This window comes from Scyliorhinus torazame, chromosome 5 (assembly GCF_047496885.1).
Source record: "Scyliorhinus torazame isolate Kashiwa2021f chromosome 5, sScyTor2.1, whole genome shotgun sequence".
Classification (NCBI taxonomy): domain Eukaryota; kingdom Metazoa; phylum Chordata; class Chondrichthyes; order Carcharhiniformes; family Scyliorhinidae; genus Scyliorhinus; species Scyliorhinus torazame.
The window spans coordinates 74032267-74060027 of NC_092711.1; the positions used below are offsets into that span (position 1 = coordinate 74032267).

A 27761-nucleotide genomic window follows, 5' to 3' on the forward strand; every position below is an offset into this window, starting at 1 on the left:
AAGTAAGGGGTCTCAAATTTAAGACAGACATGAGGCGACATTTCTTCTCTCAGAGCGCAGTGAATCTGTGGAATTCTTTAGCTGTGCAATCATTCTGTCTCTGGAGTTTAACCATAAAAAGGCAAAGGTGAAGGTGTGTTTACCCGGATGGACCGCTTGGTGGCGCAGTGGCTCTTTCACGGAGGGGCCTTGAGTTCAGAAACATCCCAAACAGGACTGGTGAGAAATATCTGTCTGGGAAAGGGGAGAAAACTGTGTAATCGGGGAAATGGAGCGGTGCCGATGGACCTGAGAGAAAGGAGTTCAGACAAGTTTTATTTTCTTCATTTTTCATTCAATATTTATTAAAATGTCAGAGAAAATATTCCACAAAAGTTTATTTTGAAGTTGACGAAAGGAAACATAACGATTGAGGGTCACAGTGAGAACAGAACACATACCCTCTGAGCTGCCAAATGTATGTACAACTGTAACAGGCACCAGAAAGAGAGAACAGGAGCTCAATATAAAGGGAAGGCCAAAGTTATGAGTAAGGAACGAGATAAATTACTTTACTTAGATACTGAGGGAAATTATTAGCTACAATTACATTACAGCCAAAATTATCTCGTACATTTCAAACTGGGAAACAGAAATACTGTCCATGATTGTCTCAGTTACAGATGCAGAATAATAAACTGAGAAGATTTTACTGTTAGAGTCACCAAGAGGAGATATTGTATTTGTGTCACACAGAGATCATAATAAACAGCTGAGGAAAATCTACAGCGTCCGAACGTCAACCGATCACTTGATCTGTAAAAGAGAGAGAAAATGATGAAGCAGATGTCTATGATTGGGGACATTGATGTTACAGTTTTGAATCAATCAAACATTTAGAGATTTTTGAAACGGCTTCTGTCAGTTTGAAGTGCGAGTGGATTGAATCTTCTCACCTTCACCAGAGTGACTGCAGCGCTGTAGGAAATGCTCAGGAAGAACAGGGTGATGAATGTGGAAGCGGTTGTCCAGATGTTCCCGTTATCATCCTCATCGTCTTCAGTCCAGGTGTGCTCTGTGGTATCTATGAGGATAGAGCCAAATAAATATAATTAGATTGTTTATTAATCCACGATTTATTTTTAATGTTCTCGTTTCATTTTCTCCCGCTGCTAATTCATTCTTTAATATATTTCCATTGCATATCTACTGTTGAGTTCATGACACTCAGAAATTGATGTCTTTAACTTTTTTTTTCTAATTAAGGGGCAATTTAGCATGGCCAATCCACCTACCCTGCACATCTTTGGGTTGTCGGGGTGAGACCCACGGGTAATGGGGAGAATGTGAAAACTCCACTGGGACAGGGACCCAGGAGCGGGATCAACCCCAGGTCCATGGTGGCGTGAGGCAGCAGCGCTAACCACTATGCCACCGTGCCGCCATTGCCTGACGTTTCTGTTTGTTCCTTAGCTTTTGTGTCTGTGTCGATGCGAAATTCCGTGTTTTGATTTACTCCTCTGTTGTGTGTCCAGATGTCTGTGTAGGTTCACTGTGTGTTCATCGTGTCAATGAGTATTGGTCTGTGTATTTGTGTGTCAGCGCCTGTGTGTGAATTTTTTTTTTCATAGAATTTACAGTGCAGAAGGAGGCCATTCGGCCCATCGAGTCTGCACTGGCTCATGGAAAGAGCACCCTACCCAAGGTCAACACCTCTACCCTATCCCCATAACCCAGTAACCCCACCCAACACTCAGGGCAATGTTGGACACTAAGGGCAATTTATCATGGCCAATCCACCTAACCTGCACATCTTTGGACTGTGGGAGGAAACCGGAGCACCCGGAGGAAACCCACGCACACACGGAGAGGATGTGCAGACTCCGCACAGACAGTGGCCCAAACCGGAACTTTGTTTGTCTTCTGTCAATGTGTATATATGAGTGATATATTGTATGTATATGTGTTGAAATCTATGTTTATATATTATTGCCTGTGTTAATATGTGTTTATACTTTCCTGTCTAGTAATATATGTGTTAATGTGTCTTTTTGCGTTCAACATGCATGCCAGTGTCTTAATGTTTGTGCCTGGATAAATGCGTTTATGTGTGTGTGTGTGTGTGTGTCAATGCGTGTATTTCATCATAGAATCATCATCATATAATCCCTACAGTGGAGAACGAGGCCATTCGGCCTATTGAGTCTGCACCGACCCTTCGAAAGAACACCCTACTGAGGTGCACGGTGCACGCCCTGCCCTATCCCCAGAACCTCGTAACATCACCTAACGTTTTGGGCGCGAAGGGGTGATATAGAGTGGCTAATCCACCTCACCTGCACATCTTTGGACTGTGGGAGGAAACTGGAGCACGCGGAGGAAACACGGACACAGGAGAGTGTGGAAACTCAACACGGACAATCACCTGAGGATGGAATTGAACCCGGGTTTATGGCGCTGTGAGGCAGCAGTGCTATTTGTGCTTTGATGTTTGTTTATAACTATCTATTGCTGTGTATTGATGCCTCCATGTGTATTCATGTGTGTTTGTATGAGCGTATGTACGAATCTGTTAATATGTGACTACGTGTGCCCATTAGTGTGTTAATGTGGATTATTGTCTCTGTTTTAATGGAAATATTTCTGTCATTGTGAAATTGTGCGTTTGTGGGCGGCACGGTAGCACAGTGGTTAGCACTGTTGCTTCACAGCGCCAGAGTCCCAGGTTCAATTCCTGGCTTGGGTTCCTGTCTGTGCGGAGTCTGCTCGTTCTCCCTGTGTCCGTGTGCGTTTTGTCCGGTGCTCCGGTTTCTTCCCACAAGTCCCGAAAGATGTGCTTGTGAGGTAATTTGGACATTCTGAATTCTCCCTCTGTGTACCTGAACAGGCGCCAAGAGTGTGGCGACTAGGGGTTTTTCACAGTAACTTCTTGCAGTGTTAATGTAAGCCTACTTGTGACAATAAACATTATTTTTACTATTATGTATATGTTATTGCTCACAGTTGTGTTTCATATTCTTGTGTCAGTCTGCGTGTATGGTTTTATATGTTTGTGTTTGCATATTTGTGTATCTGTGTGGACATGTGGATGTATGTGCATGTTTGTGCATGCCGGCCTGTGTGTGTGGATTTGTGCGTGTGTGTCCACGAGTGTCTCTGTGTACAGAAACGTGTGCTTGTTTGTGTTTATGTGCCTGTTTGTAAATTTTTGTTCATTTATGTGTATATGTATGCATGTGTTTCTATGTGTACATATATGTGTGTGTTTGTGTCTGTGTGCTCATGTATATGGTTGTGGGTGTGTGTACATGTGCCTGTATGTTTAGTGTTTGTGTCTTTATCTGTCTGTGTATTTGTATCAGCTGCCTGTAGCTTTGCCAGTTGTGGGTATTATTGGTACCGATGTCGAATATGTTGAACTTTCTGCTTATAAATGTGTTTTCTGTGAGTTGCAAGCTGACATCATTGACCTAATGCAAAAATACAAGGAAGTGTCTCAGGAGAGAACAGCAAAAACCCAGGCAGAATTTAATCACCAGTCTGGATTTGGATTTTGGGAAATCAGTTGTCGCATATGGATAAGAGGAACAAGGGTGCTGAAGAAAATTATGTTGCGTGAATAGATAGTTTAAGAACATCTTTAGCATGATGGGCTTTTAAAATCTTCAGCCAGTAAGCTACAAGCCATCTTGTAATGTCAGTAACTGAGTCCTTAGTGTAGAGACACATCCACTCCCAAATTCCCTGCTTGGGGAGTAGGTGGATAGTGATTTAATAGTCTCCCCCTCTCTGGCCAGCTGAACAAATTCTCTTTGGGTTCCCCCTGCTGAAGAGGTGGAGATACAGAGAGTTCACTCATCACCTTCCTCCTCTTTTGGTCGGAAAAGTGGAGGTAAAATGGGTTTATAATGCCCATCCCCCTCTCTCTGTTGGGGAAGTGGGCGGACAGTGCATTTATTTAGGCCCTCCCCCTCTCTTTGTTGGAAGCGGCTGTACAGTGAATTAACTAATGCCCCAGCTCTTTGGTGGGAAAGTGGGGGTACAGGGTTAATTAATGCTCCTCCCCCACTATTTGTTGGGGCGTGGTGATACACTGGATTAACTACTGCCCCCCATGCTTTGGTGTGGAAGTGAGGGGTATAGTGGGTTCACTAAGTCCCTTCCTCTTTGTTAGGGAGTTGGGGTGCAGGGCATTAGCGAACGTCCATTCCCCACTCTCTGTTGGAGAACTGGGGATGCAGTGGATTAACTATAACCCCTCCCCCTCTCTGTTTTGGGAAGTGTGGTTGCAGTGGATTAATTTATGCGCCTTCCTCTCTCTTTTGAGGAAGTGGCAGTAGAGTGCATTAACTAATGCCCCTCCTCCTGTCACTGTTGGGGTGGTGGGGGGACAGTGGATTAACTAACGCCCCTCCTCCTGATTTTGTAGGAGAGGTGGAGATATAATGGATTAAACATTTCCCTTTCCCCTCTCCGTGATGGGTGATTGTTGGTCCTTGTTTCTGTTTGATTATCAATTCAGTTCCCAGTGGGTGTCATGCAGCAATTTTAAGCTGACATCAATTTTAAAGGGATGGGCAATTGGAGAAGCAGGAACACCGAGATCTAAATGTGATGTGTTTGTTTGTCTGAAATGGGAAAGTGTCCGATTTCTCCTCAGCGGGAAGAAAGTCAATGAATATATTTTGTGAATCCTGCAATTAATGAATTTTACTCTGTCTCCAACCCAGGGTGTATCTGAGCTGGGAGCTCTGGTTGTATGAGACCTGGGGCTGAGACCTGTAGAAATCCGGGTCTCATTGAACAGATCTAATATCAGCAAAGTGGAAGCTCCATTAATTCAGCGGCTGTACATTTAAATCACAATTGGAGGAAAAAAACCTTTTTAATTTTTTTATTTAGTTCGAAATGCAATTAATAGATTCTCATTGACATGAATTAACGGTGTCCATCAGAGCGAGGGAAATGTTCACAAAACTGGGTTTACCGCTGGATTTATCAACCGTTCTGTTGATGATCTTCAAGGGGATGGCTTCATGTCCCACCACACAGGAGTAAGAAGCGCCGCTGGCCCACTCCTCCGCTGCAATGGATAACAGGCTGTACATGAAGAAGGAGCTATTGCCGTTCTCCGCCATCACCTCGGTGTTCTTGTAGTTCCCGGGATTCACCGGCTTGTCATTGACGGTCCACTTGACGAAGATCTCTCGGGGGGAGAAACCTCTCACTAAGCAGCTGAGGGAGACGAATCTCTGAGCGGAGACGTCTTCAGCCGAGGGCAGGAGGACAGAGACGGACGGTTCCCGCGGATTGGGATCTGCAGAAAATGTACAATAAATGTCAATAAAATGGGGAATTCCGGAGACAATGGAACCGCGGGTTAGATGTGAGAGAAATGTGTTTTGTGTTGGATTTTAAAGGTTTCCATTTTCCTCTTTGGGATCTGTCCAGTTTCCGAGCTCGGAGCTGAGGTGGACACAAGCCTTTTCCCTGAGAATTTATGGATGTTGGATTCGAAAGTTTCAGAAAGTGTACAGCAGGGAAACAGGCCATTCGGCCCGCCTGTTCTGTGCTGGTGCATAAACTCCACTCCAGGCTCCTCCCACCTTACTCCCAAGAGGATTGGGAAACTGCCAATGTAACACCCTTATTCAAAAGGGAGGGTGTCAAAAACAGGTAACTTTCGGCCAGTGACCTTAACATCTGTCAGTGGGAAACGGTTCGAGTCCATTATAACGCATCCAATCGCTGAGCATTTAGAAATACACAATAGAATCAAACAGAGTCAGCACAGCTTCATGAAGAGGAAATCATTGCCTGACAAAGTTATTGCCCTTATTTGAGGTGATAACGAGAAGGCGAGAGAGAGGGGGGCCAGTAGATGTAATATACATGAATTTCAAAACTGTGTTTAATAAATGAATGTTCTATTCCCACGTTTGCAGATGACAAAAAATAGGTAGAAAGGCAAGTGGTGAGGATCACAGAAAATACACAGAGGGACAGAGAATGTGAAGTTAGACACTTTGGTAGGAGGAAGTACATAACGGAATATTATTCAGATGGAGAAAGACTGGAGAAAGCTGAAGTAACGGGGGAATTGGGGGTCCTCGTGCAAAAACCACACAAAGCAAGTTCTGTAGGTAATATGGAGGCAAATTGAATGTTGACATTCATTTCAAAGGGAATAGAATATAAACATTGGGAAGTCTGGCTAAAACTATACAAGGCATTGGTTAGACTGCACCTGGTATACTTTGAACAGTCTCGGCGCCCTTATCTAAGGAAGACAGATTGGGTTTGAAGGCAGTCCAGAGAAGGTTCACGAGGTTGATCCCGAGTATGGAGGGATTTTCTTATGAGCTGAGGTTAAGTAGGCTGGGCTGTACTTAATGGAGTTTAGAGGAATGAAGGCCACCTAATTGAGACATGAAAGATTCTCAGGGAGCTCCTTAGGATAGATGCTGAGGGGTTGTTTTCCCGTGTGGGAGTGTCTAGGACCAGCGTGCATGATCACAAAGTGAGGGTTCGCCCATTTCAGACAGAGATGAGGTGGAATTTCCTCTCTCAGAGAGTAGGGAAGCTGTGGAATTATTTAACCCGGGGGGCTGTAGATTCTGGGTTGTTCAGTATGTTCAAGGTTGAGGGAGACATACTTTAAATCTGTGAATGCGTCAAGAGATATGGGGATAAGGCGGGAAAGAGGAGTTTAAGATTATCACATCAGATCAGTCATGACCTCACTGCAGGCTGGACCGGTGTTGATGGGCCCAATGGCCAACGTCTGTTCCTCAGTCTTGTGGTCTATGGTTTCGCTCCATCTAAACCCAATATCACTGTTGGGTTTCATTGTTCATTCATCTGCATATCAATTTCCGCCTTAAACTCTAAACGCCCCGAGTATTTAGTTAGTGGAATTACCAATCCGAATGGACCATAAATACACTGAATGCTAAACACTGACCGCTGCACTGACACTAGAAATAGACACAATGCCTCACTTATTGCTTCAGTCTCACCGCTCACCTATTTTTTTGTGGATTGAAATTCTTAAAGGAGTTGGCAGGTCCTGGTGGCTCGCCACACAGTCAAACACAGCCCCACTCAGCCAGGCTTGTGTCGAGATGTTTAATTTGCTGACCACACTCTCAGTATCTGCTCCAGGCTGGTCGGCAATCTCTGATTTCAGCGGCTTCTTCGCTTCACTCCAGGACACGTTGACTCCATAAGGAGCATTCGAAATGACGCAGGTTAAGGTTACTGTCGCCTCCAATAAGACCTGTTCTATTTGTGGTGACAGTATTGTTACTGAGGCATCAGTGCAAAGGGAAGGATCTGCGAATGAAAAAAGTGGAAATCAACCCAAGTTTGATCTTCAGAATCAGGACAGCAGTATTCAGCCTGAACTCTAAATGGGAATGAATCAACTTCGAAACATCAACCTCTAAATAATCAACTTCGAAACATCAACCTCTAAAGACCGCCTTTAATCTTCTTTACGCAATGGAAAATCAGTTTGGTTTGTGAAAACTATTCTCATTGTGAAATACAGTCAGCCCCGATATCGTTCTAACGAATCAGTAATTCAGCATTCCCAATACAAATATTCCATTCCTGATCTCAGGAACGAAGTACTGGAGGCTGATCCATAAATAGGTTGGATGAACTTTCCAACACTCTCCCCCGGAGCTGTTATCAGTTAAGTGTTTGAGACACCCACTGACTCAAATATAATCAGCTGTCTCAGGATAAAGCTGGTATCAAGTACCCCAGGGGCTGGTTTAGCACGGGGCTAAATCGCTGGCTTTTAAAGCAGACCAAGGCAGGCCACCAGCGCGGGTCCAATTCCCATACCAGCCCCCCCGAACAGGCGCCGGAATGTGGCGACTAGGGGCTTTTCACAGTAACTTCATTTGAAGCCTACTTGTGACAATAAGCGATTTTCATGTCATTCATTCACCTCACTCACTAAATTACTTCAAATTATAGGGATACAGTTATTTCCATATTCATAAAATCGTGAATGATAAGCAACCCTCATGCAGCTCTTACATCAGAATGAAACACAAACTACATGGCAGTAAATTAGAAGTTGTTCTGTGCTTTGCACTAACTTCAGTAAATTCCTGATTTGGATTAACATCAGAGTGCAGGATGATTTATTGTTTCCCCTGTTTGAGTCTCTTACCAGACGCGGTGATGTTTTGACTTTGTGTGACTCCTTGATGAGTGACCTGGCAGGTATAGACCGCTTTGCTGAACCATTCCCCAGCGGAGACTGTCAGCCGACTGCTAGCCGAGAAGTTCCCGTTCACTTCACAGGGGGGCGAGGTGACAAATCCTGAACCCATGGCTTGTCCATTCTTCAGCCACTTCACCGTCATTGACTTTGGATGGAAATCGTTGATTGAACAGACCATGGTTGCAAATTTCTTGCTTGAGATTTCTTCATTGGAACTCACGGTGAGGAGAACATTTGGAGTGTTGACTCCGCCTTCAAGAAACACAAGTTAGACATTTCTTGAAGAAGATGTAACGAATAAAATGACTAATTATATTTGAACAGTTTCTCTGTGGTCACTATTTCTCGCAGGAATCAGAACTATGCAGAGAACCATAAATGTGTTATGACCAAAGATGTAAATAAAGTAATCAAAGCATCTGTTTCTCACAGATTCCACAACACTTACATTTCATTCCAATGCTCTTGTCTGAGCCGCTGTGTCGAACCTCACAGCTGATTTCGCTGCATCCCCCCTCTGACTCGGTGATGGTTAACTGGCTGCTCAGGGTGTAGGTTCCCTTCTTGTTTCTCACTGACGGGTATTTCTTAACTCCAGTGGTGATCAGCTGCCCATCTTTCTTCCAGGTAAGGCTGGTGATTTCTGGGGAGTAATCCATCGCCAAACAGCCGTAGATCACGGAGCCGTCGTTGTTGTGTTGCTGACAGGAGGAGACCAGGCTGTAGAGAGTGGGCGGAGACGGTGTTGCTGGCAAAGAATGGCCCATTCAACAAGTTAGACTCTGTTATTTGTGATCTATAAGTTACCAAGCACATCAAAATGTGACGATGCATTTATCCTAACATGTTCTCATTAACTGTTACATCCATATTTCAGCGTCTATTAGTTCTATCATTTGAGAATCGCCATCTCTTTGCATCCCTTTCTCCGTTTCGAACACATACAAAAAAATAACATCTGATGCCGCCTGAATGGTGTAACTGTCATTGGATTGAAGGAGAGGAGCAGAGGGTTTCCCCCATTATTTCAGCTACCATGTAAAATAAAATAGAAATGTCACCATAGTCCCGGAGACTGCCCTTTCCTTCTGAGAGCTGACTGGTGGTGATTTAACCTGAGGGTTAAATCTTTATGAATATCCTCAGCCGGTACAACAATTGAATCCGCGCTGTTGGGATCGCTCTTCATCACAAACCAGCCGTCCAGCTAATTGAGCTGTGCACGTCACACTCCAGCTGACTGAGCTGAGTACGTCACAATCCAGCTAACTGAGCTGTGGACGTCACAATCCAGCTCACTGAGCTGTGTCCGTCACAATCCAGCTAACAAAGCTGTATACGTCACAATCCAGCTAACTGAGCTGTGTATGTCACAATCCAGCTAACTGAGCTGTGTATGTCACAATTCAGCTAACTGAGCTGTATACGTCACAATCCAGCTAACTGAGCTGCGTACGTCACAATCCAGCTAACAGAGCTGTGCACTTCACAATCCAGCTAACAGAGCTGTGTACTTCACAATCCAGCTATCTGAGCTGTGCACGTCACAATCCAGCTAACAAAGCTGTATACGTCACAATCCAGCTAACTGAGCTGTGTATGTCACAATCCAGCTAACTGAGCTGTGTATGTCACAATTCAGCTAACTGAGCTGTATCCGTCACAATCCAGCTAACTGAGCTGCGTACGTCACAATCCAGCTAACAGAGCTGTGTACTTCACAATCCAGCTATCTGAGCTGTGTACGTCACAATCCAGCTAACTGAGCTGTGTACATCACAATCCAGCTCACTGAGCTGTGTACGTCACAATCCAGCTAACTGAGCTGTGGACGTCACAATCCAGCTAGCTGAGCTGTGTACGTCACACTCCAGCTAACTGAGCTGTGTACGTCACAATCCAGCTAGCTGAGCTGTGTACATCACAATCCAGCTAAGTGAGCTGTGTATGTCACAATCCAGCTAGCTGAGCTGTGTACGTCACACTCCAGCTAACTGAGCTGTGTACGCCACAGTCCAGCTAACTGAGCTGCGTACGTCACAATCCAGCTAGCTGAGCTGTGTACGTCACACTACAGCTAACTGAGCGGTGTACGTCACAATCCAGCTAGCTGAGCTGTGTACATCACACTCCAGCTAACTGAGCTGTGTATGTCACAATCCAGCTAGCTGAGCTGTGTACGTCACAATCCAGCTAACTGAGCTGTGTACGCCACAATCCAGCTCACTGAGCTGCGTACGTCACAATCCAGCTAACTGAGCTGTGTACGCCACAATCCAGCTAACCGGGCTGTGTACGTCACAATCAATTTGTGTTAAAAATTTTGTCTCTTCATTTGTATCTTTGCAATTTGGGAAATTCCCTTTGTTCCAACTGACTGACCCCGCCCCCCTCTCTCCATTTCACTACCCCCATTCCCCAAACCAGAGAGTAGTGTCTTTGCTTCAAAAATACCTTCGGAATGCACATTTATATAATTACAATAAGGTTCTACATTTGAGTAATTGCAATAGTCTCTCATTTTAGGATCATGAAGGAGTCGGCAATTCAGCCGGTCGAGCCTCCTCCCCCATTCAATAAGCTCCTGGCTGTGCTGATTGTGGTGTTAACTCCACATTCCGCCTGTCACTGAGACCGGGCTGTCTGCAATCCCCCCGCACCCCGCCCCGCGCTCCCTGTGCGTTCCCCATCTCTCTGCGGTTCCCGCTGGATCTCTGCACCTTTCTCCTGGTCCCTTCACTTTCGTTTAGCTCTCTGCTCTTTTCCACGGCTCTCTGCGCTTTCCTCCGCATCTCTGCACTTTCTCTCGACTCTGCATTTTCTTCCTGCTCTTTAGTGCTTTGCCCAGGTGTGCTGCACTTTTCCCAGTTCTTTGTGCTTTTCCCGGTTCCTGGATCTTTGTGCGGGCTTTTTGAGGTTTTCGCCAGCACTGTGCGCTTTACCCCGATTCTTATCGCTTATCGCCCACTCCATGGACTTTCTTCCGGCTCTCTGCACTTCCCCCGGCTCTGTGCTCCTTCACCCTACTCCCTGCATCTTTCCCCGGCTCTCTGCATCTTTCCCCGGCTCTCTGCGTCTTTCCCCGGCTCCCTGCATCTTTCCCCGGCTCTCTGCGTCTTCCCCCGGCTCTCTGCACAGCCCCGGCTCTCTGCACCTTCCCCCGGCTCCCTGCACCTCTCCCCCCCCCCCCCCCCCCCCCGCGGCTCCCTGCACTACCCGCCCCCCCCCCCCCTCATCCCCCGCCCCCGGCTCTCTGCACTTCCCCCGGTACCCTGCACCCCCCTCCCCCCTTGGCTCTCTGCAGTTCCCCCGGCTCCCCGCACTCGCCACCCCCCACCCCCCCCCCCCCCGCCCCTCGCACCCCCACCCCCACCCTGCTCTCTGCACCTTTCCCTTGCTCTCTCCACTTCTTTCCAACTCTTTGTCCTTTTCTACGACTCTCTGTGTGTTCCGCTGCATCTCGGTCTATTCCCCTGCATTTCTGTCCTTTCCCCTGCATCTCTGTGCTTTCCTCCCAACTCTGCCTTTTCGCCGCCTCTTTGTTCTTTTCCACCGCCTCGGCGCTTTCTCCCGGCTCCGGGGTCTTTCCCCGGCTCTCTGCACTTTCCCCGGCTCCCGGCAATCCCGTGTCTTGCAGCCACATTCGGGCGCCACTCGTCATCAGTTTCGCTCCAGTTCTCCATTCCTCTCTCGTTGCAGCCGCTCCCTTGCCCATTTCCTGGGCATGAGTGAGAGAGGATGAGTGAGTAACTGAGTGAGGGTAGGAGAGCGAGTGTGGGTGAGTGAGTAACTGAGTGAGGGTAGGAGAGTGAGTGTGGGTGAGTGAGTAACTGAGTGAGGGTAGGAGAGTGAGTGTGGGTGAGTGAGTAACTGAGTGAGGGCAGGGGAGTGAGTGTGGGTGAGTGAGTAACTGAGTGAGGGCAGGGGAGTGAGTGCGGGTGAGTGAGTAACTGAGTGAGGGGAGGAGAGTGAGTGTGGGTGAGTAACTGAGTGAGGGTAGGAGAGTGAGTGTGGGTGAGTGAGTAACTGAGTGAGGGTAGGAGAGTGAGTGTGGGTGAGTGACTGAGTGAGGGTGGGAGAGTGAGTGCAGGTGAGTGAGTAACTGAGTGAGAGTAGGAGAGCGAGTGTGGGTGAGTAACTGAGTGAGGGTAGGAGAGTGAGTGTGGGTGAGTGAGTAACTGAGTGAGGGTAGGAGAGTGAGTGTGGGTTAGTGAGTAACTGAGTGAGGGTGAGTGAGTTGGGTGATTGAGGATGTATGAATGTTGATAAGTGGCGGATCAGGGGTGACTGACTGAGTGAGGGTAGGTATGTCACCGAGGACGGATGAAGGGTGTGTGAGGGAGAGTGAGTGAGACGCACAGAATGAGTGACGCTGGGTGAGTGAGGTTGTGTAGTGAGAGTCAGTGAAGGTGAGTGAGCGAGGGTCAGTGAGTGAGGGTGAGTGAGTGAGGGTGGGTGAGTGAGGGTGAGTGAATGAGGGTGAGTGAGTCAGGGGGTCGACTGCTGGTGAGTGAATGGAGTGGGTGAATGAATGAGGGGGAGTCACTGAGCGTGGGTGAGTGAGGGTGAATGAGTGAGGATGGTTGAGGGACGATTGAGTGAGGGTGGGTGAGTGAGAGTGTGTCAAGGAGGGTGGGTGAGTGAGAGTGTGTCAGGGAGGGTGGGTAAGTGAGGGTGGGTGAGTGAGGGTGTGTCAGGGAGGGTGGCTGAGTGAGGGTAGGTGAGTGAGTGAACGTGAGTGTGGGTGGGAGAGTGAGCGAGTGTGAGCGCCTGAATGAGGGTGAGTGAGGATACGTAGGTATTTGAGGATGAGTGAGTGACGGTAGTTTACTGAATGAGAGTGTGTGAGGGTGGGTGAGTGAGTGTGTGTGAGGGTGGGTGAGTGAGGGCGTGTGAGGGTGAGTGAGTGAGAGTGTGTGAGGGTGGGTGAGTGAGGGTCTGTGAGGGTGAGCAAGTGGGCGTGGGTGGGTGACTGAGAGGGTGAGCGCCTGAATGAGGGTGGGTGAGGATGGGTGGGTGATTGAGGATGAGTGGGTGAGAGAGTGTGAGTGAGGGTGAACGAATTAGGTTGGGCGTGTAAGGGTGAGTCAATAACGGTGAGTGGTGCTGAATAAGGATGGGTGAGTGTGCGTGAGGGTGAGAGTGAGGGTGGGTGAGTGAGAATGTGTCAGGGAGGGTTGGTGAGCTGAGGTGGGTGAGTGAGAGTGTGTGAGGCGTGTGAGTGAGGGTGGGTGAGTGAGGGTGGGTGGGTGAGTGGTGGTGGGTGAGTGAGTGAAGGTGAGTAAGGGTGGGAGTGAGGGTGTGTGAGGGTGGTTTACAGAATGAGGGTGGGGGAGTGAGGTGTGTGAGGGTGGGTGAGTGAGAGTGTGTCAGGGAGGGTGGGTGAGTGAGGGTGTGTGAGGGTGGGGGAGTGAGGGTGTGTGAGGGTGGGGGAGTGAGGGTGTGTGAGGGTGGTTTACAGAATGAGGGCTTGTGAGGGCGGGTGAGTGGGGGTGTGTGAGTGAGGGTGGGTGGGTGAGTGGTGGTGGGTGAGTGGTGGTGGGTGAGTGAGTGAAGGTGAGTAAGGGTGGGAGTGAGGGTGTGTGAGGGTGGTTTACAGAATGAGGGTGGGGGAGTGAGGTGTGTGAGGGTGGGTGAGTGAGAGTGTGTCAGGGAGGGTGGGTGAGTGAGGGTGTGTGAGGGTGGGGGAGGGTGTGTGAGGGTGTGTGAATGAGAGTGTGTCAGGGAGGGTGGGTGAGTGAGGGTGTGTGAGGGTGGGGGAGTGAGGGTGTGTGAGGGTGGGGGAGTGAGGGTGTGTGAGGGTGGTTTACAGAATGAGGGCTTGTGAGGGCGGGTGAGTGGGGGTGTGTGAATGACTGAGTGAGGGTGAGAGCCAGAATGAGGGGGAGTGAGGGTGGGTGGGTGAGGGTAGTGAGGGCGGGCGAATGAGTGTGGGTGGGTGGCTGAGTGAGGCTGAGAGCCTGATTGAGAATGGGTGAGGATGAGTGAAGATGGGTGGGTGTTTGAGGAGGAGTGAGTGAGAGTGTGTGAGTGAGGGTGAGAGTTAGTTTGGGCGTCTAAGGGTGAGTCAATGACAGTGAGTGTTGCTGAATGAGGATGTGTGAGTGTGTGTGTGAGGGTGTGAGAGTGAGGGTGGGTGAGTGAGAGTGTGTGAGGTGGGGGAGTGAGTATGGGTGGGTGACTGAGTGAGGGTGAGAGCCTGAATGAGGGGGGGGGAAGGATGGGTGGGTGTTTGAGGATGAGTGGGTGAGAGTGTGTGAGTGAGGGTGAGAGTTAGGTTGGGCGTCTATGGGTGAGTCAATGACAGTGAGTGTTGCTGAATGAGGATGTGTGAGTGTGAGGGTGTGAGAGTGAGGGCGGGTCAGTGAGAGTGTGTCAGGGGGGTGAATGACGGTAGATGAATGAGAGTGTGAGCCTGCGTGTGAGGGTGGTTAAGGAAAGGTGTATCATTGAGGATGGTTGAGTGAGGGTCAATGAGTGACGGTGAGAATGGTGAGTGAGGGTACGTGAGTGAGTGTGGGTGAGTGATCATTCCCAGGTGCTCCCAGCCCATTGGGACGATGTTTCTTGGGATGATTTTCCGCTCAGGCTCAGCTTTCTGTTGCCTGTTGTCCACAGCCGAGCTGGGGGATCCGCCATTCGGGTCCACCACCCCCACCTCCTCCTCTTCCTCTCCATCGATCCTGTCCTGATTCTCCACATTGATCAGCTTTCAGTAACACCGGCTGTGTACAGTCAGACAGCAGTGTAGATCACTGGGCAGCTGCTTTAATACTTTCAGGAACACCAGCTGTGTACAGTCAGACAGCAGTGTAGATCACTGGGCAGCTGCTTTAATACTTTCAGTAACACCGGCTGTGGACAGTCAGACAGCAGTGTAGATCACTGGACAGCTGCTTTAATACTTTCAGTAACACCGGCTGTGTAGTCAGACAGCAGTGTAGATCGCTGGACAGCTGCTTTAATACTTTCAGTAACACCGGCTGTGTGCAGTCAGACAGCAGTGTAGATCACTGGACAGCTGCTTTAATACTTTCAGTAACACCGGCTGTGTACAGTCAGACAGCAGTGTAGATCACTGAGCAGCTGCTTTAATACTTTCAGTAACACCGGCTGTGTACAGTCAGACAGCAGTGTAGATCACTGGACAGCTGCTTTAATACTTTCAGTAACACCGGCTGTGTACAGTCAGACAGCAGTGTAGATCACTGGACAGCTGCTTTAATACTTTCAGTAACACCGGCTGTGTACAGTCAGACAGCAGTGTAGATCACTGAGCAGCTGCTTTAATACTTTCAGTAACACCGGCTGTGTACAGTCAGACAGCAGTGTAGATCACTGGGCAGCTGCTTTAATACTTTCAGTAACACCGGCTGTGTACAGTCAGACAGCAGTGTAGATCACTGGGCAGCTGCTTCAATACTTTCAGTAACACCGGCTGTGTACAGTCAGACAGCAGTGTAGATCACTGAGCAGCTGCTTTAATACTTTCAGTAACACCGGCTGTGTACAGTCAGACAGCAGTGTAGATCACTGGACAGCTGCTTTAATACTTTCAGTAACACCGGCTGTGTGCAGTCAGACAGCAGTGTAGATCACTGAGCAGCTGCTTTAATACTTTCAGTAACACCGGCTGTGTACAGTCAGACAGCAGTGTAGATCACTGGACAGCTGCTTTAATACTTTCAGTAACACCGGCTGTGTACAGTCAGACAGCAGTGTAGATCACTGAGCAGCTGCTTTAATACTTTCAGTAACACCGGCTGTGTACAGTCAGACAGCAGTGTAGATCACTGGACAGCTGCTTTAATACTTTCAGTAACACCGTCTGTGTACAGTCAGACAGCAGTGTAGATCACTGGACAGCTGCTTTAATACTTTCAGTAACACCGGCTGTGTACAGTCAGACAGCAGTGTAGATCACTGAGCAGCTGCTTTAATACTTTCAGTAACACCGGCTGTGTACAGTCAGACAGCAGTGTAGATCACTGAGCAGCTGCTTTAATACTTTCAGTAACACCGGCTGTGTACAGTCAGACAGCAGTGTAGATCACTGGACAGCTGCTTTAATACTTTCAGTAATACCGTCTGTGTACAGTCAGACAGCAGTGTAGATCACTGGACAGCTGCTTTAATACTTTCAGTAACACCGGCTGTGTACAGTCAGACAGCAGTGTAGATCACTGGGCAGCTGCTTTAATACTTTCAGTAACACCGGCTGTGTACAGTCAGGCAGCAGTGTAGATCACTGAGCAGCTGCTTTAATACTTTCAGTAACACCGGCTGTGTACAGTCAGACAGCAGTGTAGATCACTGGACAGCTGCTTTAATACTTTCAGTAACACCGTCTGTGTACAGTCAGACAGCAGTGTAGATCACTGGACAGCTGCTTTAATACTTTCAGTAACACCGGCTGTGTACAGTCAGACAGCAGTGTAGATCACTGGGCAGCTGCTTTAATACTTTCAGTAATACGGGCTGTGTAAAGTCAGACAGCAGTGTGGATCACTGGGCAGCTGCTTTAATACTTTCAGTAATACGGGCTGTGTAAAGTCAGACAGCAGTGTAGATCACTGGACAGCTGCTTCAATACTTTCAGTAATACCGGCTGTGTACAGTCAGACAGCAAAGAACAAAGAACAAAGAAATGTACAGCACAGGAACAGGCCCTTCGGCCCTCCAAGCCCGTGCCGACCATACTGCCCGACTAAACTACAATCTTCTACACTTCCTGGGTCCGTATCCTTCTATTCCCATCCTATTCATATATTTGTCAAGATGCCCCTTAAATGTCCCTATCGTCCCTGCCTCCACTACCTCCTCCGGTAGTGAGTTCCAGGCACCCACTACCCTCTGCGTAAAAAACTTGCCTCGTACATCTACTCTAAACTTTGCCCCTCTCACCTTAAACCTATGCCCCCTAGTAATTGACCCCTCTACCCTGGGGAAAAGCCTCTGACTATCCACTCTGTCTATGCCCCTCATAATTTTGTATACCTCTATCAGGTCGCCCCTCAACCTCCTTCGTTCCAGTGAGAACAAACCGAGTTTATTCAATCGCTCCTCATAGCTTATGCCCTCCATACCAGGCAACATTCTGGTAAATCTCTTCTGCACCCTCTCTAAAGCCTCCACATCCTTCTGGTAGTGTGGCGACCAGAATTGAACACTATACTCCAAGTGTGGCCTAACTAAGGTTCTATACAGCTGCAACATGACTTGCCAATTCTTATACTCAATGCCCCGGCCAATGAAGGCAAGCATGCCGTATGCCTTCTTGACTACCTTCTCCACCTGTGTAGCCCCTTTCAGTGATCTGTGGACCTGTACTCCTAGATCTCTTTGACTTTCAATACTCTTGAGGGTTCTACCATTCACTGTATATTCCCTACCTGCATTAGCCCTTCCAAAATGCATTACCTCACATTTGTCCAGGTTAAACTCCATCTGCCATCTCTCCGCCCAAGTCTCCAGACAATCTAAATCCTGCTGTATCCTCAGACAGTCCTCATCGCTATCCGCAATTCCACCAACCTTTGTGTCGTCTGCAAACTTACTAATCAGACCAGTTACATTTTCCTCCAAATCATTTATATATACTACAAAGAGCAAAGGTCCCAGCACTGATCCCTGTGGAACACCACTGGTCACAGCCCTCCAATTAGAAAAGCATCCCTCCATTGCTACCCTCTGCCTTCTATGGCCTAGCCAGTTCTGTATCCACCTTGCCAGTTCACCCCTGATCCCGTGTGACTTCACCTTTTGTACTAGTCTACCATGAGGGACCTTGTCAAAGGCCTTACTGAAGTCCATATAGACAACATCTACTGCCCTACCTGCATCAATCATCTTAGTGACCTCCTCGAAAAACTCTATCAAGTTAGTGAGACACGACCTCCCCTTCACAAAACCGTGCTGCCTCTCACTAATACGTCCATTTGCTTCCAAATGGGAGTAGATCCTGTCTCGAAGAATTCTCTCCAGTAATTTCCCTACCACTGAAGTAAGGCTCACCGGCCTGTAGTTCCCGGGATTATCCCTGCCACCCTTCTTAAACAAAGGAACAACATTGGCTATTCTCCAGTCCTCCGGGACATCCCCTGAAGACAGCGAGGATCCAAAGATTTCTGTCAAGGCCTCAGCAATTTCCTCTCCAGCCTCCTTCAGTATTCTGGGGTAGATCCCATCCGGCCCTGGGGACTTATCTACCTTAATATTTTTTAAGACACCCAACACCTCGTCTTTTTGGATCACAATGTGACCCAGGCTATCTACACCCCCTTCTCCAGACTCAACATCTACCAATTCCTTCTCTTTGGTGAATACTGATGCAAAGTATTCATTTAGTACCTCGCCCATTTCCTCTGGCTCCACACATAGATTCCCTTGCCTATCCTTCAGTGGGCCAACCCTTTCCCTGGCTACCCTCTTACTTTTTATGTAAGTGTAAAAAGCCTTGGGATTTTCCTTAACCCTATTTGCCAATGCCTTTTCATGACCCCTTCTAGCCCTCCTGACTCCTTGCTTAAGTTCCTTCCTACTTTCCTTATATGCCACACAGGCTTCGTCTGTTCCCAGCCTTTTAGCCCTGACAAATGCCTCCTTTTTCTTTTTGACGAGGCCTACAATATCACTCGTCATCCAAGGTTCCCGAAAATTGCCGTATTTATCTTTCTTCCTCACAGGAACATGCCTGTCCTGTATTCCTTTCAACTGACACTTGAAAGCCTCCCACATGTCAGATGTTGATTTGCCCTCAAACATCCGCCCCCAATCTATGTTCTTCAGTTCCCGCCTAATATTGTTATAATTAGCCTTCCCCCAATTTAGCACATTCATCCTCGGACCACTCTTATCCTTGTCCACCAGTACTTTAAAACTTACTGAATTGTGGTCACTGTTACCGAAATGCTCCCCTACTGAAACATCTACCACCTGGCCGGGCTCATTCCCCAATACCAGGTCCAGTACCGCCCCTTCCCTAGTTGGACTGTTTACATATTGTTTTAAGAAGCCCTCCTGGATGCTCCTTACAAACTCTGCCCCGTCTAAGCCCCTGGCACTAAGTGAGTCCCAGTCAATATTGGGGAAGTTGAAGTCTCCCATCACCACAACCCTGTTGTTTTTACTCTTTTCCAAAATCTGTCTACCTATCTGCTCCTCTATCTCCCGCTGGCTGTTGGGAGGCCTGTAGTATACCCCCAACATTGTGACTGCACCCTTCTTATTCCTGATCTCTACCCATATAGCCTCACTGCCCTCTGAGGTGTCCTCTCGCTGTATAGCTGTGATACTCTCCTGAACAAGTAGCGCAACTCCGCCTCCCCTTTTACATCCCCCTCTATCCCGCCTGAAACATCTAAATCCTGGAACGTTTAGCTGCCAATCCTGCCCTTCCCTCAACCAGGTCTCTGTAATGGCAACAACATCATAGTTCCAAGTAGTAATCCAAGCTCTAAGTTCATCTGCCTTACCCGTAATGCTCCTTGCATTAAAACATATGCACTTCAGGCCACCAGACCCGCTGTGTTCAGCAACTTCTCCCCGTCTGCGCTGCCTCAGAGCCACACTGTCCCTATTCCCTAGTTCTCCCTCAATGCTCTCACCTTCTGACCTATTGCTCCCGTGCCCACCCCCCTGCCATACTAGTTTAAACCCTCCCGTGTGACACTAGCAAACCTCGCGGCCAGGATATTTATGCCTCTCCGGTTTAGATGCAACCCGTCCATCTTATACAGGTCACACCTGCCCCGGAAGAGCTCCCAGTGGTCCAGATAACAGAAACCCTCCCTCCTACACCAGCTGTTTAGCCACGTGTTTGTCTGCTCTATCTTCCTATTTCTAGCCTCACTGGCACGTGGCACAGGGAGTAATCCCGAGATTACAACCCTCGAGGTCCTGTCTTTTAACTTTCTGCCTAGCTCCCTGAACTCCTGCTGCAGGACCTCATGCCCCTTCCTGCCTATGTCGTTAGTACCAATATGTACAACGACCTCTGCCTGTTTGCCCTCCCCCTTCAGGATTCCCTCTACCCGTTCGGAGACATCCTGGACCCTGGCACCAGGGAGGCAACATACCATCCTGGAGTCTCTTTCACGTCCACAGAAGCGCCTATCTGTGCCCCTGACTATAGAGTCCCCTATAACTATTACTCTTCTGCGCTTTGACCCTCCCTTCTGAACATCAGAGCCAGCCGTGGTGCCACTGCTCTGGCTGCTGCTGCTTTCCCCTGATAGGCTATCCCCCCCGACAGTATCCAAAGGGGTATATCTGTTCGAGAGGGGGACAACCACAGGGGATTCCTGCACTGACTGCCTGCCCTTTCTGGTGGTCACCCATTTCTCTGCCTGCACCTTGGGTGTGACCACACTTACATAACTGCGATCTATGACGCTTTCCGCCACCTGCATGCTCCTAAGTGCATCCAATTGCTGCTCCAACCGAACCATGCGGTCTGTGAGGAGCTGCAGTTGGGTGCACTTTCTGCAGATGAAGCCATCCGGGACACTGGAAGCAGTGTAGATCACTGGACAGCTGCTTTAATACTGTCAGTAACACCGGATGTGTACAGTCAGACAGCAGTGTAGATCACTGGGCAGCTGCTTTAATACTTTCAGTAATACGGGCTGTGTAAAGTCAGACAGCAGTGTAGATCACTGGACAGCTGCTTCAATACTTTCAGTAATACGGGCTGTGTAAAGTCAGACAGCAGTGTAGATCACTGGACAGCTGCTTGAATACTTTCAGTAACACCGGATGTGTACAGTCAGACAGCAGTGTAGATCACTGGGCAGCTGCTTTAATACTTTCAGTAATACGGGCTGTGTAAAGTCAGACAGCAGTGTAGATCACTGGACAGCTGCTTGAATACTTTCAGTAACACCGGCTGTGTACAGTCAGACAACAGTGTAGATCACTGGGCAGCTGCTTTAATACTTTCAGTAATACGGGCTGTGTACAGTCAGACAGCAGTGTAGATCACTGGACAGCTGCTTGAATACTTTCAGTAACACCGGATGTGTACAGTCAGACAGCAGTGTAGATCACTGGACAGCTGCTTGAATACTTTCAGTAACACCGGCTGTGTACAGTCAGACAGCAGTGTAGATCACTGAGCAGCTGCTTTAATACTTTCAGTAACACCGGCTGTGTACAGTCAGACAGCAGTGTAGATCACTGGGCAGCTGCTTTAATGCCGATGTAATTTCATTTTCCACAAAACCATTTAGAACTGGGACAATTAACATTCCTGCGACTTAACGGATTTTCATTTTGTAAATGGGATTTTTCTGCCCGTAAAATTCTTGTCATATTGTGTCAGAGAGAGTGTGTTGTGTTTATTCATTTTTGTGATGTAGGCGTCTCTGGCTCGGCCAGCATTTATTTTCCATCCCTCATTGCCTTTGAGAAGGTGGCGAGCTTCCGTCTTCAACCATTGCAGTCCATGTGGTGTTTCCCCGAGTCAGTTACATGATTTTGAACCAGCGGCAGTGCAGGAACGGTGATATATTTTAGAGTCGTGATGCTGAATGGCTTGGGATTGAACTTCCAGTTGGTGGTGTTCCCATGTCTCTGCTGTCCTTGTCCAGGTGGCCGCTGTCATGGGTTTGGAAGGTGCTGTCTAGGGAGACATGATGAGCTTCTGCAGCGGATCTTTAAATGGCGGACAGGCTTTGGGGAGTCAGCAGATGAGTTTTTCACCGCAGGATTCCTCACCTTTGATCTGTTCTTCTGGCCTCAACATTTATATGACTCGTCCAGATCACTTTCTGGTCCATGTTAATCACCAGGAGGTTGTTAGTGGGGATTCAACGCTGGTAATGCCAGTGAATGTCAAGGGGCGGTGGTTAGATCCGTTCTTACTGGAGGTGGGCATTGCCTTCAATTGGGTGACTTGACTGTTACTTACCACTTGTCAGCCAGAACCGGATAGAGCCTCCATGTTGCTTTATTTACAGGTTTATTCAGTGACTGCACAGTTGCAAATTGTGCTGAGCATGGTGCAATCATCTGCCATCAACCCCTGTTCAGACCTGATGATGGAAAGAAGGTCATTGATGAACAAGCTGAAGATGGCTGGACCTCGGACACTGCCCTGAAGAAGTCTCGCAGTGATGTCCTGGAACTGAGCTGATTGGCCTCCAGCAATGGAATCCATCCACCTTGGTGCTGGTTGTGACTCCAACCAGCGGGGATTCTTCCCCTGATTCCCATCCATTCATTCTTTGGTTGGGTTGCTTGAGGTCACACGTTTCAATGCTGCCTTGATTTGGCGGCACGGCTGTACAGTGGTTAACCCTGTTGCTTCACAGCACCAGGGACCCGGGTTCGATTCCCACTTGGGTCATTGCCTGTGTGGAGTCTGCACGTTCTCCCCGTGTCTGGGTGGATTTTCTCCGGGGGCTCCGCTTTCCTCCCACAAGTCCTGAAAAACGACCTGTTAGGTGGTTTGGACATTCTGAATTCTCCCTCTGTGTACCCGAACAGGCGCCAGAGTGTGGCGACTAGGGGCCTTTCACAGTAACTGCATTACAGTGTTAATGTAAGCCTACTTGTGACAGTAATACAGATTATTATTTTTATTATTGATGTTAGTTCAGTTGCTCTCACCTGTGTATGTGAAAGTGTGTGCGTATCTGAGTGTGTGTGTGTGTGAGGGAGTGTGGGGTATGTGTCTGAGAGCCTGTGAGTGTGTCTATGCATGTGTCTGCATGCATGTGTGTGAATGCGTGTGTGTTTCTGCAAGAGATGAATCAAGAGAGTGGGAGAGAGAGAGTACACGTGTGAGTGTGGGTGTGAGAGTGTATCTGTGTGTGAGGGAATATCTGCGTGAGAGAATATCTGTGTGTGAGAGCGCGATTGTGTGTATTTATGCGAGCGAGTCGATGTGTGTGTGTGTGAGGAGCAAAATAGTGTGCACAGGAGAGAGACTGTATGCGCAAAATTGTGTGTGTGAGAGCATGTGTGTGAAAGAGTGCTTTCACAAGAGAGCATGTGTGAGAGAGCATGTATGCACCAAAGCATGTGAGTGAGACAGCATGTATGTGAGAGAGCATGTGTGCGAGAGATCACGTGTGTGAGAGCATGTGTGTGAGAATGTGTGTGAGAGAGGGTGTAACAGAACATGTGTGAGAGTATGTGTGCGAGAGAGCATGTGCGTGAGAGAATGTGTGTCAGAGAGCGTAAGTGCAAGAGAGAATGAGAGAGCGTGTCTGTGAGAGAGCTTGTGAGTGAGAGAGGGTGTGTGTGTGAGAGAGTGAGTGTTTGAGAGAGCATGTATGTGAGGGAGCAAGTGTATGAGAGAGCATGTGAGTGAGAGGGATTGTGTGTCAGGGAGCGTGTCTGCAAGAGAGAATGAGTGTGAGTGAGCAAGTGAGTGAGAGAGTGTGTGCGAGAGAGTGTGAGTATCAGAGCGCATGTGTATGAGAGAGCATGTATGCAAGAGAGGATATATGTGTGAGAGAGCAGGTGTACAAGAGAGCATGTGTGTGCGAGAGGCCGTGTGTGCGAGAGGCCGTGTGTGCGAGAGGCCGTGTGTGCGAGAGGCCGTGTGTGCGAGAGAGCGTGTGTGTGAGAGAGCGGGTGTGTGAGAGAGCGTGTGTGTGAGAGAGCGTGTGTGTGAGAGAGCGTGTGTGTGAGAGAGCGTGTGTGTGAGAGAGCGTGCGTACGAGAGACCATGCATGTCAGAGAGAGTGTGTGAGAGAGAGCGTATGCGTGAGAGTGTGTATGTGTGAGAGAGGGTTTTTGTGTGAGAGAGATGTGTGTGACAGGGCATGTGTGTGCAAGAGATAATGTGTGCGAGAGTGCATGTGTGTGAGAGTGTGTCTGTGAATGATTGTGTATGTGAGTGAGATTGGTAAAACGTGAAAGAGAGAGTGTGTTTGTGAGAGAGTGTGAGAGAGGGAGATTGTCTGTGAAGAGAGAGAGGGATAATGTGCCTGTGTATGTGAGAGAGTGAGTGACAGTCTGTTGGTGTGTGAGGGAGAGTTGGAGAGAGAGAAAGTTGGAGACAGAGAGTATGTAAGAGAATGAATGTGTGAGGCAGTGCGTGTGTGTGAGAGACTGTGTGTTTTTGAAGAGCTATCGTGTATGTGAGAGTCTCTGTGAGAGAGAGTGTCTGTGTGTTTGAGGAATAGTCCGGGTTTCTGGGAGAGAGGGAGTGTGTGAGGGAGAAAGAGTGTGCGGATGAGAGCGTACCTAGTGTGTCAAATTTCACTCTGAAACACAGGGGAACGAATCATTCAAACTGCTTGATTCTAATTGATAAATAGTCAACTTACGACAAAATAAATTTAATAACCTCTTTGAAATTAAACTCATATTAATTTCAAACTCCCTTCGCCTTTCAGACATTTCTGGGCAAAATATATTTTCACTGAGAATGAACCCATTAATTATAACAGATTGAGGGGAGTTTAATGTCTGTGACAGAGATCCAGTGTTTGATAAGAAATAAACAAACCAGGAAACATTCACATTGGAAACTGATTACCTGATTTGATCCAATGTCTTAATTAAATACAATCAACAAAACAATGGAGGCGGGCCACCTATTCAACCGGAGCAAATAAATGTATTGTTTTCTAAATTATTTTCAGTACAATTAACCATTCTCCAATAGCTTTGATATCACACACCAGTATGCTACTCAATTGCAGCAGTTAATTTATGTTGAATTAGTTCGTACTAATGTCGCATTGCAAGTTATTGCCAATTGTCAATTAGTTGACCTGTCAGCTGATTTGTACTCTATAATATAAATAATAAAACATGGTTCTCTGTAATTCAAAACCTGCTCCTGCCTGAAATTTGATAAATAATTTGGATTTAATTAAATATTAAACTTCAAATTATCGGATGGAATAATTCAGACATGTGTAATATCTCATCTGTCTGTTAAAGTGGTATTCCCGAATTGATAAACTGTGGTAACTCGAAACTATATATATATATAAAACAATAAAGTCCTTGGTAGTTTGTGATCAATAAAGTGTTTCTGAGATTTAATCATTCAGGCAATTCGAGTAACTTTATTATTGAAAATATTGCTGAAGAAAAGGAGATCCAAATTAATCAGTGCACAACTTAATGAAAACAGTTCAGTCAGATCCTCCACAGCCCTGAAACATGGTGAGAAAATGATTGAGAAATGTTCTTGTTCAATTTACGAGCTTGAGGCTCAGATATAATCTATTCTTCTATTGTATAATTTGTTTTATTTCTATAATGTTATATTGTGTACAGCACAGCTCTGCGAGACACGATGTTATTATTATTGCAAAGCTAATATTCTCCTTTTGTAATTAAATTAATCTCTTTGAATTTCAAGCTTTTACTTGTCAATCTCCAGCACTGTGCAGTATGAATATTCCTACAATTTAAATAAAATCATAAGAACAATTCCTGCACTGTCAGCGACTTCCGCCTCTGAGAAAACTCTATGATTAGGTTAGAGACAACTACAAATATTGAAGAGATAATATTCTTGCTGCTGCACATAATTAATACAATAACCGGGTAAATAAATTGCCAAACTGCAATATAAAACTCATATTTAAGTAACTGCAAACGAAATCAGAGAAGTAAAAAATAATTCAAATATATCTTTTGTAACTGAACAGTGCTGTAAAATCAATATGTTATTATTAAAACAGTTTCAGAAATAATCACAAAACATTCCCAGCCGAGAAACTTTTCCGGTCATGCTAATGGTGTACAAAGCACAGCAGAATTGTGAAAGGAGATTGATGATTAATGATATTAATATGAAAATATATTTGGATAATATGGTGATAATACCGCATTATAATTGTTTGTCATATTAATTTTACTCACGAATTTGAAAACGGTTTAATTAAATAGTTTCAGACTGCAGTAACGAATTGCGTTCTTAATGACGCCATGGTTTAGTTTAATCAGTAATCAGTAGGTAAAATTTAAAAATGTCAATCAAATCTTTAATTCCTTTCTTTATTTTCGAAACCTGACGCGTTTACTCCCCACAATTGTGTTTCAAGGAGATTCAAATGCGCAAACCTTTTTACATTTAACCAGAAAACGTGTAACTGCTCAATGTCACCCAATTTGAACAATGCAGAGACAACGTAGAAACAGAAAACCGCTTCACAAATTGTACTTATTCAAAGTCACCCAGACACACCATCTCCTCAGCAGCAAAACACCAAAACTCATTGTAAGGACTGAACCCGTTTCATTGAGAAGCAGCTCAATTCTACATTCAACAGAATCAAATGTAACATTTCAAAAACATCTGAATATCGAATCCAGCAAATCAGTTCGACACCAAATGTATGAATTATCAAACTAAATAGAAATACAGAACAACAGTAACATCATTGTGAGGATGTGGGGTATGTGCAAAATATTTTTGAAACTTTACCACATTTTATTCATGTTGGACCATATTTCAAACGCATTTAAACAGTTGACAGGAGAGATAAAAGCTGCATCCATCAATCCTACCAAGATGGAACATTGAAGAAAAGCCAGACTGTGATTTCAGTAACAAATTATGTTCGGAAAGAGCATTTTAAACTGTGGCTTAGTTTAATCTGCAATCATCACTTTTAAAAAACACTCTAAAATCCTAACTGTTTTCCACCCACAATCGTGTGCCAAACAGTTTCAAATACGTATCTTATTTCATTCAATTACAAAACATGGAAACGCTCAATATCACCGAGTTTAAAGAATATAGAAACGCCAGAATCGTTTCACAAATTTTACTAATTCAAAATCACCCAGACACAATCTCCTCAGCAGAAATACATCAAATTACATCACCGAGAGGCTGAAACTCGTCTCATGGAGAACCAGCTCAATTCTTCAAACACTTTCAATAGAATCAAACAGCATTTCAAGAAAATTTATATCTAGAACCCACCAAATTCGCCTTTCAGCAAGTGAATGAACAATTAAAACAAACAGAAATATGGAAGAATATCATCAGCATTGTCAATACGCGGGAAGTGTTCAATAAATTGATACAGATACTTCAGCATATTTTGTGAATATTGGGTAGATTTCTAACACTTGTGCAGGAGGTGGTAAAATCTGCAGCCACCAGATGTCACCGAGATTAAACATTGCAGAAATACCAAACTGTTTAACAGGCGTTAGGTATTTAAAGTAACCCGGCCACAGTATCCTCAGCAAATAAACATCAAATCATAACAACCAGGGACTGAATCCCTCAGCAGAACCTTTTGTCAAGAGACAGAATAATTCCTTTTTCAGCTGAATCACATAAAGCATTCCAACAAAATCTCAATACAGAATCCAGCAAACCCGCAATTCAGTGAACGAATGCGTAGTTAAAATAGAAAAAATAAATAAAACAAAGACTCAAGTAAAACAGTTCATAAATAATGGAATTGTTCTTACCTGCAGTCACCGTCACCATGGTGCCTTGTCCCCAGTAGTCCATAGCGTCACAGTGTCACATTCCCTGGGCAGCTCCGTACAATAACCGCACCTGCACAAAATAGACAGAAATCCACCATTATTTTAAATATTCACA

At 46.6% G+C, this 27761-nt stretch overlaps 1 gene segment (V, D, J or C); it reads right to left on the reverse strand.

Annotated features, from left to right (window-relative positions):
- Window positions 1–585: 585 nt before the first annotated feature.
- Window positions 586–27691, reverse strand: LOC140418465 (Ig heavy chain C region, membrane-bound form-like). The segment is given in 7 exon segments: window positions 586–795; window positions 936–1063; window positions 4967–5296; window positions 7006–7314; window positions 8168–8473; window positions 8670–8969; window positions 27626–27691. Coding segments are annotated over 7 exon segments (1425 nt in total).
- Window positions 27692–27761: the final 70 nt, after the last annotated feature.